The 13,185-nt window shown below is 36.5% G+C and overlaps 1 protein-coding gene across 3 annotated transcripts in view; it reads left to right on the top strand.

Moving 5' to 3' along the window:
* The window catches only part of mtss1 (MTSS I-BAR domain containing 1), a 66,327-nt gene that overhangs the window by 33,841 nt on the left and 19,301 nt on the right, over window positions 1-13,185 (top strand). For all 3 annotated transcript variants that reach the window (XM_056270467.1, XM_056270469.1, XM_056270468.1), the window contains exons 4-6: window positions 10,395-10,479; window positions 10,605-10,696; window positions 12,549-12,623. In XM_056270467.1, the coding sequence (XP_056126442.1) occupies window positions 10,395-10,479; window positions 10,605-10,696; window positions 12,549-12,623 (252 nt within the window). The remainder of the gene's footprint in view (window positions 1-10,394; window positions 10,480-10,604; window positions 10,697-12,548; window positions 12,624-13,185) is intronic.

Raw genomic sequence — 13,185 nt, 5'->3', positions numbered from 1 at the left:
TGGCTAAGTGCGGTCTCAATGACTCACGTGGAGAAAGGAACCAAGTGGTACAAACCCAACCCTGTGATCCAGCGGAGAACATCCTCTTTCCATACTTGCTTTTTAAACAAGAATCACAAGTCTGTATATAAGATCTTTTGGCCAAGAAGCAAGCTTATGTGGCTTGAAATAAGTGATTGTTGTACCCAGTGAGCGACTTTTGTAAGTGAAGTTTAAAAATAGTGTTTCTTTATTAGATCACCCAAAAATAGCTGAATGCAATGACAATGTACAGTAACCACAGACAGAAGGTCCAAATAGGGCATTCAGTCACCATAAAAGTAGTCTAAATGAATTCTATAGAATTTGCTCTGACTTATGAGCTATATAAAAACAAACTAAATTTACACTACCATTTTATATATTTGAAAAGTCCCTTATTTCTTAGCAAGGCTGCATTTATTTGATCAAAAATACTGTAAAACAGGAACATTTTGAAAAATGATTAGCTTTTTCTGTTTAAAATGTCAGTTATTCCAGCGATGCAAAGCTAAATTTTCAGCATCATTACTCCAGTCTTCAGAGTCACACGACCCTTCAGAAATCATTCTAATATGCTGATTTGCTGCTCAAGAAAAAATTCTTACCATGTTAAAACCCTTATTTTTGTTTTTGATAAATAGAAAAAGAACGTTTTTACAAAATAAAAAAAACTCTTGTAACATTATGATTGTCTTCACTGTCACTATTTCTGTCATTTAATTTAATGCATCCTTGCTGAATAAAAGTATTAATTTCTTAAAAAAGAACTGACCCCAAACTTTTGAACAGAAATGTATTCCTAATTTTGGCATTTAGGTTGGTATTAATATGAAAGTAAGACCATTTATTTGAAGGTCATCATATTAATGCCTGTTTTAAATGCTAAATGGTTATGCTAAAAATAATCTAATACGGTTTCCACCTAACATAGGCACCATATGAAGTTTGACTATACCAGCCTTCCTACAATGGAATCTTGCTCTCAGAACAAAAGCGACCTTTGCTGGGCTCTTTAAGTGTTTTGCTCAGTTGGAGAGACTTTCCAGCTCTCAGCTAGCTGATATGGTGGTATGTGTTTAAAACCCTCCTGCCAACCATCCCTAGTTTTTTTTTCAGATTTGTTAAATTATAGTGCACATAGGTAAGAGTCTGTTCCACAACCCTAGTGCTCACGTGGAAAGAGTTAGTCAAATTTTAGACGAAACGCGGTTTGCACATTTAGATGTATGAGCTCGGATCAAAACTAACTTTAGCTGGACAATAACTTTAATCTAGAGCTGCTGTAAAGCCAAAACAATCTCTGTTACTTTAATTTCCTATTATCACTGTAAAGCTGCTTTGAAACAGTCCATATTGTTAAAAGCGCTATATAAATGAAGGCGACTTTGTGCTATATACATATATTAAGGAAGGATAATACAAACAATGCCTAAAGGTCAGGAAGGACTTGGGACGCCTTGGTATGCTGTGACAGATCATTTAAAGTCAGCTTTGGGAGGAAGTTTGTCCCCCAGACGTGGTTTACGAGAGTGTCCCGACCTTGGTTGGGAAGGCAAGCCACTGACCGTTTCCTTTGGGAACACGCTGGCCCCCAGTGAAATGACCTGTGACCGCACTGTCTCGGGCTTAAACTATTTTTGGTTTGAATTTGAACACGGCACAGAAAACAGTAGTCACTTTCGGAAAGGTTCCACGACACTTCAGCGAAATTAATTATGTGGTATGATGTCACTAGGAAAATAGTTTGACTAGGGCTTTGTTTTAGGTTCTTGGTGGTGAAAATTGCACATTACATGCTATAGATCAGTTCAGCTGCTGTTTCTTAGGTAATAATGGTGCACATTGAGTTTTGCGTGCATCTGTGAGTGTTTGTGTGCATGTGCATGCTTCCTTGAAGAGATTTGCAATTCATTATCCCCCTGAAGGGCACACATGACCAGAATGAAGCTGAATTGGCAACACTTCAGTCCACTGGTCCCTGAAGTCCACGCAGGACGGCTGGCCATTCTGCTGACGTTGCCTCTAGCTGATGTGCTACGGGGTCAGCCTTCATTGACACAGATGCCTTATATAGACAAGAGCTTTTCCTTGTATTGCACCTTCATCTGACGTCACATGATACTAAACTTGGTGCTGTTGAAATCTTGAAGTGTTAAAGAGGGAGGAATGCCTCTCTGAATGTGATTTCTACCAGAATTTCTTACTAATACATAAGATGGGTTTTATTGCAAAACTTTTTTATAACAAAAAAACCCCACAATAAAGTTATTTTGCTGAATGTTGATATTTTCCCTCTCAACCAGATCGAATAAGATTTAGACTAGCTAATTGATTCCATCCCTGTAGAGAATATTTCATTGTTTGCCTGCATATATTTACCCTTTCCTGACATTTTAAAGGCTGTTTACACGTCATGTTTTTGTAATAAAATCTTGTACGTGTCTTTCGTGACAATGCAATGCCTATGAAATCCCTTCTTTTTTTGCAGGCTGTCATTTATTTTTGATCCTGAAAAAGACATTAATTTTTTTAATATATATATATATATATATATTATAAAGTTCAATTTTATATAATAATTATTATATTATATAATAGTTATGTGATTATACATTTTTATGAACAATTTACAGTACAAAAAAAAGGCTTTTTTATACTGCTGAGAAAAGTGCACCATTGTGTATGAAGATTGCACTTAACGGATTCACGCAATGATGCTAATCAGATTTGCTTGCAAAAAACCATTAAGACGCTCTTAATATTTCACTTCCTCATGTGGGGTCATTAAGGTTCAGCAGTTTTTCAAGGAGACCAGCTGGGAGTGTAGACCTCTGGTGTTCGCTCGCTGATGTCAGTACAATGAAATAGTCTAACCCTAAGGAGAGACACATAATGTTTTATTACTAAATCTTCTCCCAGTAGCAAAGTTTAGGTGGATGATATTCTAATGCAATGTTGTTATTATGAGCATTGCATCTTTTTAAATTGTTTTAAATATTTTTTATTATTATAATTATGCTACAGGAAAAACTCATATGCTGAACACATTTATGTTTTATTATTTTTATACTTGCAGAACTTTAGCCATCTCTAGTGTGACTATGAGTGTCTGTCATTGTGTATGTGTGAGTGTGATCAAGGTGTGCTGTGTCTGTGTGAATGGTCGTCTTTGTCCACAGAATGGCCTCTTTTAAGCATCATATCACAGACAGCAGTGAGTGCTTGTTAACTAAGGTTTCATTCTTCAGGCCTCTCTCTCTATCTGAATGAATATATTGTGACTGACCCGCGGTCAGAAAACTCGATAGAGAATCTGAGATTGAAACGGAGCGCTGTGAATGCTGGCCCAATGCGCTTTCTGTCCTCTTTAGATCTCTTCATACAGCCAGCTTACGTGCAGGGGAATTAAATTGTGGCTAAGCAGAAGCTTTTCCATTGAGGAAAAGGTGGAAAAGTTTATTGCTCTTGAGCAAACACGATTTTGACCGTTTAAGGTGATGAGGCCGCCAGCTAGGTGTGCGTTACTGAGTGTGTTGTTCTTCTGAGGTGGTGTGCAAAGGCTTGGCTTTATGTTGAGTTATGAACTCTTTTCTAACGGCACAAGCGAGTGGAAAGTATTTGAGTGCTGACGGAAACGTACCGACTCTCCGTCAGTGATAAAGACCGTCTTTGTGTGATTAAGAGGTTTAATGGAGATCATGCATCATATTGGCAAGAAAAGTGAAGAACCTTTTTGTATTAGACACACAGATCTGAGTGCTTGAATGTTTTAATGTGGTTTCAGAAAGACTAGATTTGATTCTTGCACGTTTTTTTTTTTTCATAGGTCTTGTTTGGGGTTTATACATAAATGCACATTTTATCTATAATTTATGAATAATTAATTATTTTTTTTAATATTATATATAATTGTTATTTTATTCAAATAAAACATGTAAACAATAAAAATATATATAATCAATTATATATAATGTATGTATAGGTTAAAGACATTTATCCAAAAATATAATTTTAGTGCAATGGTTTTCTTTTGAAATTGTCCTATGGTAATACCACATGGTATATGAATTAGTAATAATTGAATACCTTTATATTTTAAATAACCCTCGCATTACCATCTGATACCATTGTAAATCTACTGAATGGATTTTGAAGTATTAGACTTTTTTTTTTTTATTCTTCTTTAATTGTAATAATCCATGATTTTGATAGCAACCTGGCCTTATGTAAAATTTGGTGTATATCTTAATAACATTGCTTTTATGGGAACAGAAATCACAAACGGGCTCCTTGCTCAGCCCAAATATGCTACCTTCTTTATCTCCATAATTTTGCCCCCAGATGTATTTGACAGGAGAGAGGGAACTGCAATTTATGGGTAAAAGACAGGATTTGGAGCTAGATTCGAACCTACAGATCTTAATGAATGTGTCAGAACATGTGCGTTAACCGCTAGGCCACAACTCCATCTCAACTGGTTTAAAAAGATGTAGGCTATGCGATTGTTTGGTAATGTTTTGAATACATAGCCACAAAAGATTTTAAATAATCTGATTCAGACAGAAACGAGCGGTTAAATTAATTGAACTCTCCCTATTGTGGTTTCCACCAAGCATAACAGTTGCTTTAAAGTGGCTGGAAAATTGGCATGGTGGTAAAGTTTTATCCCAAGAATATACAGAATGGTGTAATCAGCTTGATCTGTTACTCTTATAAGGAATTAAAAAAGGGAAGAACAAATTTCAAACTGTTTTTGAATTGGCAATGGGTTTATACTCAAACACCTGTAATTATAGAGTTAGAGAACTGTTGTTACAAAGTTTGTGTCTTTTGAGCTCCCTTTATTCAACACCGGTTGATTGACATCAGAGACATCTGAAAACGTTTAATGTCTCAACTCAACGAACCCCCAGCAGATAACGTGTTGAGATCTTGCGTGTGAAATGTAATGCAGTAATGCGGCTCATTGAGCGTTAGCCCGAGGCTTCAGGGTGTGACTTGACGTCCCACCTCCCCAGAGTGAGTTGACTCAAAACGTCAGCAGAGACCAGTTTGTGGCAGTAGTTTCTGTACAGAAAGACCAGTGAGGTGCATGATATGACATGTCTAGTCGAACTCCTGCCGGTGGAACAGAGAGCACACATTTGCTGCCCCTGGCTATAGACCAGGGAAATGCTTACCAGGAAGTACAGTGACAGATGTAGTTTCATTGGGGAAAAAAGAGAACCTTATCAAGAATAGACTTTAGTTATAGGATTATAGAATTAACTTCAGTAATAGTAATGTATTTAATTTTAATGGGAGATATGTAGGGTGTCTCAAAGTGTAAATTTGGACGAATGTGAATGCTCGAACATTGCACTTTTAACTTGCATTATGCATGCAATGTTCACTTTACTTGTGCGTTATTGTTTGTTATAGTGTTGTCACTAGAGCTGGGTTTCGATTCAAATTTCAAGAATCGATTCGATTCCGATTCTCAAGATCTTGAATCGATTATCATTATTCGATCCGATCCGATCTGATCCGATTTTCGAGATTTAGATAAGTGTTTTTGTTTTTTCCAGCTGTTACCTGAATTACAGGACTGTAGTTATGCAACATATTGATACTATTAGGCTATTATAGACATTTAACTGCTTGTTTTGAACTTCATGCATGTGTATTGAATGTTAAACAAGTTCATAATGAAAACAAACAAGACTGTTTATCGTGGTGATGTGTAGCCTACAGAGGCTTCGCACAGACAGTGAATGAGAGAGATCGGCAGAGCGCGTGCGGATTACCTGCGTCTGTCTTTGAAGTCATATGTATTCGTGAAAAAGGTTGCCGTGTCAAAGGAAAGCGAAATATTTGTCGTATCATCCTTTTAACGTTCACGTCACGGGTATTTACCATAAATGCGCGTCAGCAGCAGCGCTGGTCAGCATTCCACAGCGCGAGGAAGCCGCGGGGAAATAAAATCAGCGAGTCACGCATTGAATCAATGCCATATTGGTCTCTAATAAGTAGGGGTGTGACGGTTATTATATAACCGTGAGACCGACGGTTATAGTTGAACACCGTCATTAGAACTCTATAACCGCCAAAACCGTGCTATTAAAATATTTTTTACAAACATTTTTTATCATAGAGAATGTTTAAATACTAATATCATCTTACGAGGGAAACGGAGGCTGCTACTGCTGGAGATGATTCGGGAGAGGTCTGTGTACCTTTACCGATCAGAGCGCGCGCTGACACGGAGTAAAGCCTTGTTTATACTCGACGCATCCGCACGATCGCGAAGGTGCGCGCGGCAAAAATGACGCGTTCGGTGCGCAAGACCGGCAAGACCCCATTTCGCTTGGCTGTGTGCACGGCTTTTTTTGTAACAGCGCGCGTGGCGCCGCGTTCGAGGGTGACCGACTTCAAGCCGAATCTGCCCGAGCATGAACGTCTCACCGCACCGGCACGCAGTTTGCGCGTCTAAATCGCAAAGTTCATTCCAAAGTTTTTTCGTTAAGGTTTTGTTTACTGTGTGTGATTTATTTAAAACAAAACACGTTCATTGCAACGTTTGTTTGTTTTGTTTGTTAAGGATTTGTTTACTGTGTGATACATTTAATGGAAAGCACATTCACTTCTTGTTGTCTTGCTGTTCATGTTAAATAAACGACAGTAGCTAATCAGTGTCTGCTTAGTTGTTCTATAACAGACGAACAGTTATTCACCCCCCCCCCCCCCCACGGTTATGTTACGAACCGTCACATTTGACTCACGTCATAACCGTCATCACCAATTCTGAAACCGGCACACCCCTACTAATAAGTGAAGCATCAGCTTCAGCGTTACCCATGCGACGCATTGCTGCTCAGCTGAGCCTTGAAAAGTGGAACTCAAAGTTAAAAATAATTAACACCTTGTTTCATTACATCTCTTTTAATGAATCAGCTTTTTTGAACGTGTTCGTTGAATGAACGAATGACTCACTCAAAGCCCGTTGTTGTAACAGTGTGCGCGCTGAGTGAAAGCCTTTCAATGCGCATACAGGGGTCTTCCCAGTCGCGGCAAGTTAAAGTTCACGGGGAAAATGTAAGCCTGTTATTAAATCGATCCTCTGAGTTACGGATTAATCTTTAGAAATTAATATGAAAATCGATTCAGAATTGGTGAATCGATTTTATCAACACAGCCCTAGTTGTCACCATAATTGAATTTCCAACTTCGATATGGTACCTTGAAATATATCGATACCATTTTCGATACCATGGGGAAAACTGCCATGTATACTGCCATACAGATAATTTATCTCATAATTTTTTTTAATGAAACGCAGATTAATGCTTACAGTTAAAGTTACAAAAGTTATTCAGTCAAGAGCAGCGAGTGATTTTGTCTTTGGTTCAGCAGGTTCAGGTTTATTAGGTTGCTGTCACTTTAAGAGCTTATGCACGAATCCATACTGTCACACGTGCAATTTATTTTTCTATTTACATTCCAAAACTGACTATTCACCAAAATACCCGGCGACATGGGCATTTTTACATCATTTTGTATATATTTGAACGTTTAAATGCAATAAGCCATGGCAAAATACAAGTTTTGTGGGAAAATTGAGCAGTGGACCACATTTCTCCAGATTTGGAATGAGGAGCTAATACACACAGAAAGTGAAATGTAAAAAAAAAAAAAAAAAAAAAAAAAAAAGTATTATTATAATTGACATTTTATTTTACTGTTATATAATAAAATTATAATATGGAATTTAATTATTTTATCAGAGTGAGTGAAAAGTAGAGTGAGCGAGGGCCTTTTCTTCAAAAGAGATCTGAGTCCACTTTCAAAGCCAGTGGGACAGTGTGAAAGCAGGCGGAATTGTGTTCCTTCTCACTTTTGTTTCAATGAATTGTTTGATTATTTTGAAGAGGGCTCAATGATTGAGAGACAAGGAGAAGTAAGTGTTAACGGCAGATGAATGGCAGGTTTTACAGCCAATAAGAGAACTTGTTCTGTGCACAAATTGCATATTGCGTCGTCTACATCCTGTTCAAACACAGTCAGCCGTCCAGTTTAAAGCATATGTGATTATGATTTAATGGCTTAACTTAATTTATTTGAATATTTCAGTCACTGTGACTCACTTTGAGTATTTTAAAAGCAATTATGTAATTTGAGTTTCCGACTCATCAGAAAATGTGACCGTTTATGGGTGGGCGGGATAATGGATGTATCATTGCGATGTAATGCATAATCTAACTAGTTCATCAGGTTTTGTTATCAGAATTATTCCGAGTAATTTATCATACATGCTAATAGTAAGCCAGTTTAGTCTATGCCTTCCCAGATGTTTACCTCAGTTGTTATCAAGTTTATAGATCCATTCCTCTCAGATTAGTGATTAAATATAGCTTTTTTGAGCTGTGCTTCTCAGCTGTACAAGTGTTAGCCCTAAAATGTAGCATCTTTTTGTTTTCGTTTCCTTAGCTGACTTTAGTTTGGGAAAAGTCAAACAAAGTCCAGCAGTGTGTGTGGCCCTAAAATGGGCTGGCTTTACTGATGTGATGTGAGAGATTGTTTTTCCAGTTTTTATTACCTAGAAAGAGAATCATTAGAAAGGCAAAGGAATCATTGTGATATAAGCAAGGAATACAATGCATAACAATCTTTTCACACATTGTGATTGTATTGCTAAATTGATTAATTTTAGCTAGATGAAGAAGCTTCCACTGTAAACAACTTTTGTTGATCATAATGGGAGCGATCTAATTTTGTTCTGGCTAAACTGAGTTGTTACTAACCAATGATAATGAGTGCATAGGCTTTAGGGGGTGTTGAAGAGCTGCTTTTTCTGGCACCCTGTCTTGTGTGAGCGGTCTCTTGATAAATGTGCGGTCTCTCTCTCCAGGCTGGAGGCTTTGGTGCAGTGATGCATTAGTGTGATTATGCAGAAGCAAAGTAATTGACCTGTTTAAAACTTTGGGGCCGCAGCACTAATTCCCCAATATTACGGCACTGAAGAGTTTGATATAAAACCGTGCATTGTGAGTTGTTTTATAGTTTATTCAATTCAGTGTATAAAAAACAACAACTTAATAATTGTGAAATATGATTGCATTTTAAAATAACTGTTTTCTATTTCTAATATATTTAAAATGAATATATTCCTGTGATGCAACGCTGAATTTTTTAGCATCATTACTCCAGTCTTCAGTGTCACATGATCCTTCAGAAATCATTCTAATATGCTGATTGGCTGGTCAGAGAAACATTATTACATTGCAATGCATAATATAAAAAGGTTAAAAAAGATTCTTTATATATAAGAGAATATAATAGAAAGAACTCTATAATAAAAAGTTCAAAAGAACATAATTTGTTTAAAATCGAAATCTTTTGTAATATTTTAAATATATGTACTGTCACTTTTTATCAATTGAATGCATCTTTGCTGAATAAATATTAATTCCTTTCAAAAATACCGATGCTGTTTTTGAAATGTAGTGTAACCTATAAAACGTATATGTTAATTGTACAGAATGAAGAGTTTATTTTCCTTAGTTCCCAGTTCTATTTCTCTCATTAGAGGCGTTTTGTATTTAGAGAAGAAATGCAACTCGGTCGAGATGTCATGTGTGTCCCGTCCTCCCCTCTTCTGGGTCAGATTGCCCTGATGCAGGTACAAGGCCTGTGCTGAAAGAAACTAGGTCAAATGTGCTTCATGTGCCTCTTTTACAGATCCTGAGTGTAACGTAATTACCCACCTCAATGGAATGATATTTCTGCCGTTATTTACTCGCTTTCATGTCAATCCAAACCAGTTGGACTGACTTTCATTCTTCCGTGGAAGAAAGTTTGACTGTTTTCCATGCTCTTTTCCATGCAATTACAGTAAAGGGCTACTGATGATTTCAAGTAGTCCATATGACTGGTTAACTATGTCTTCTGTCTTGTGAGCAAATCATTCATTTCAGTCCGATCTTATCTGATGACTCAGTTAAAAGTAAGTAAGTCATTTGGGTTTAGAACAACATGAGTGTTTGTAAATGATGACAGAAGTTTCATTTTTGGTTTCAATTCCTTTAATCCGCATTCATGAGAAATTTGTGTTGCTTTGTTTGAACCATACATTCCTGTGAAAGATAAGATGCGTTATGTTGCAAGCTGTCTGAGAAATGTTACAAAATGAAGACCATTCAGCCACTTATTAAAGAAAGAGTGGGGAAAGAAAGGATGAAAGAGAGGAGAGAACAATGTGATGAAACTGTTCTTTCAGAACTCTTAAGCAACGTGTTTTTCCTCTTGGCATTTAGCAGATTCTGATGGAGCTCAGAATAGAAGATTGTGAGATTAAGGACATTGATATTAATTTCCTTTCTCTTTTTTCCCTCCAGGAGCGACGAAAGAGATCGGATCAGCTTTGACCAGGATGTGTATGAGACACAGAAGCATTGAGAACAAGCTCAAACTGTTCACCACGTATGACTATTTACTTGTTTGTTTTTCATAAGCTGATTAGTTAAATTGGTAATGAAGATTATGTATTATACAATTCATTACCTGTATGGACAACTTTAACTGTGTGCGTGTGTGTGTGTGTGTAGAGCTCTCATGGATAACTTGATCACTCCTCTGGAACTGAAAATTGAAGAGTGGAAGAAGGTTGCCAGTCAGCTGGATAAAGACCATGCCAAAGGTATCGGCCTCCTTCCCTGTGTGATATAATCGGTATTCGACAGGTTTAGTATTTAATCTTTGTGTACAAAAAGTTGGCAGGAGGTAAAGTATCGTTTTAATCCTATAATGGAAGTGTTTCAAGCTAAGTAGGGTTGAATTCAAAGGAAGAGTTTACCTGAAAACAAAAAGTTGACTCAAGCTGAATAAAAAAAATTAACAAAGAAAAAGTTTACAATGAGGTCTTAAAGGGATAGTTTACCCAACAAATGTGAATTCTTTCATCTTTTATTCACCGCCATGTCATTCCAAACCCATAAATCTTTGGTTAAAAACTTAGAAGATCAAAAAAGTTCATATAGGCATTGTAAAATTAATCCATATGAATTTTAAGAAAATTAACCAGAGATTTTGCGGGTTTGGAACGGCATGGGGGTGAGAAAATCATGACAGAATTTTAATTTTCAGGTGAACTATCCCTTTAAGAGTATAGTAGCAAAGAAGGAAAATCCCTATAAAAACTAAATTATGATTGTTTTGGCACAAAAACTTGAAGTGGACCTCAGGGCAAAAAGTAGGGCTGGGTAAAAAAATATATAAATTTCTCGATTTTAATCGATTCTCAATTTTATGAACTGATATCGTTTCTTAAATCCCAAGAATCGATCTTTTAGTCGATGCTGTTTTCAGGTGATGAATGAACAAAAATGTATGGCGTGCTTCCCATCTAATAAATCACAATAAGCTTTGTTTACTTTTGATTTGAAACAAAGTCTCAGATTTCAATTCTGTCCATTTTATTACGAAATTCAAAGAATAAATACCGTTACCTTTAAAATACCTTTAATGTGGCGTGAAAGATCACTGTTGCCGCCTCAGATCAAGCGAAGCATCAGTGAACTAATCATCGCTTCCTCTTAACTACATTAGTGCACGGAATAATCACGAATGAACATCAAAAGCTATGTTAAAAGATACAGTACAGTCAGTGTACAGTACAATCACTCAATCAGTGTTTCAACCGCGGAAAGACGTCAATTTGTAAACAATGTCACGTAATGTTACATTTACCTCAGAAAAGCCATTCAGTGACCATGAACTCGTTAGTCAGGTACATATATTTAGCTAAATATATGCACCATGTTAGATATTCATTATATATATATTTTTTACTGTTTTTCAGTATCTAATGTGTTTTAAATTGTAGCTGTCATAAAAAAAAAACTTGTGTGCAATTTAAGTTTTTGTATACAAATCTGTTAATATTAAATATTGTAGTAATGTAGCCTAGAAAATTTGCCATGTATTGTACATGCTATATATCCAAATTAATCAATATTTATTCGAATCACAAGCTTGTGAATTGAAATCGAATCAAATCGTGAAATATGTGTCAATAACAAGCCCTAGCAAAAATAAATAAATAAAATGATATCACCACCCCTTTAAGAACACCAGTGTCGGAAAACCTGTCCTATTATCTGCACACTGTTAATTATTAAATGGCTCTTGGCTCTGTGGGAGTCCCTCAGACAGTTATATCACTGCTCATAATGGATCATTTATTCATAAGAACAATCCATTATGTCATATAAAATAGGCGTTCAATCACTTGCTTTGCAACTCGCTGGTAAATACGCAGCTACACCCACACAATCTCCAACACGGCTGTCTAGGGTTGCTAAGGGGTCGTTTCGTTTGACATCTTTGTGAATAATTTATTATCAGTGCTTGCTAAGGAAGGCAGAGTTATTGTTGCTCATATTTAAGATTTGGGATTTGAACAACTGCCTTAATTAAAATGTATCTTTTGCCTCCACCGAAGAGGCTAATGGTCATTTTTTCCTGCCCGTGTTTTTTTTTTTTTTTTTTAGAATATAAGAAGGCACGTGCAGATATCAAGAAGAAATCTTCAGACACCATTAAACTGCAGAAGAAAGTTAAAAAAGGTAAGATCTGACCACTTATATAGGAAATCATTAAATGAAAGTCACAGAGGCTGAACACCTTGGGTAAATAATGTCTTAATAATGTTGTGTGAGTTGCAACATATAAAGTCCTGTTGTCTTGTTATACACACACACACACACAAACACACACACACACTTTCTCAAATTACTGCCTCAGATCTCTTTGTCTAAACACAATAGGATATGCCCATGACTTCTGTTGGCACCACACCTTGTGTTGTCATAATACCACGCCCTCTGTTGTCATGGCATCAACCTTGGTGATCTTGGCCCTGGTCAAACTGCATTGTGCACCCACATTAAAAAAATCTAGCCAAGAGTTAACCAAGTAACGGAATGATGAGGATATAGTTTTACCAACAAATCCAAATACACTTTTTTTTGGGAGAATACCTATAAACCTATAAAACATGTCAAGGTCATAATTCACCCCAAAATCAAAAGAAAAAAATATATAGTTTGCATAAGAAAAAGGAAGCTTGTTTGCAGAATCATCACATTCATCCTCAAATTTTCATTACGGTAATGCAGAATAAAAATT

This window comes from Rhinichthys klamathensis, unplaced genomic scaffold (assembly GCF_029890125.1).
Source record: "Rhinichthys klamathensis goyatoka isolate OS25496 unplaced genomic scaffold, OSU_Roscu_1.1 h1tg000303l_1, whole genome shotgun sequence".
In the NCBI taxonomy this organism is placed as follows: domain Eukaryota; kingdom Metazoa; phylum Chordata; class Actinopteri; order Cypriniformes; family Leuciscidae; genus Rhinichthys; species Rhinichthys klamathensis.
The sequence above is the reverse complement of the archived record's forward strand: the minus strand, read 5'-3'. Positions and strand labels throughout refer to the sequence as shown.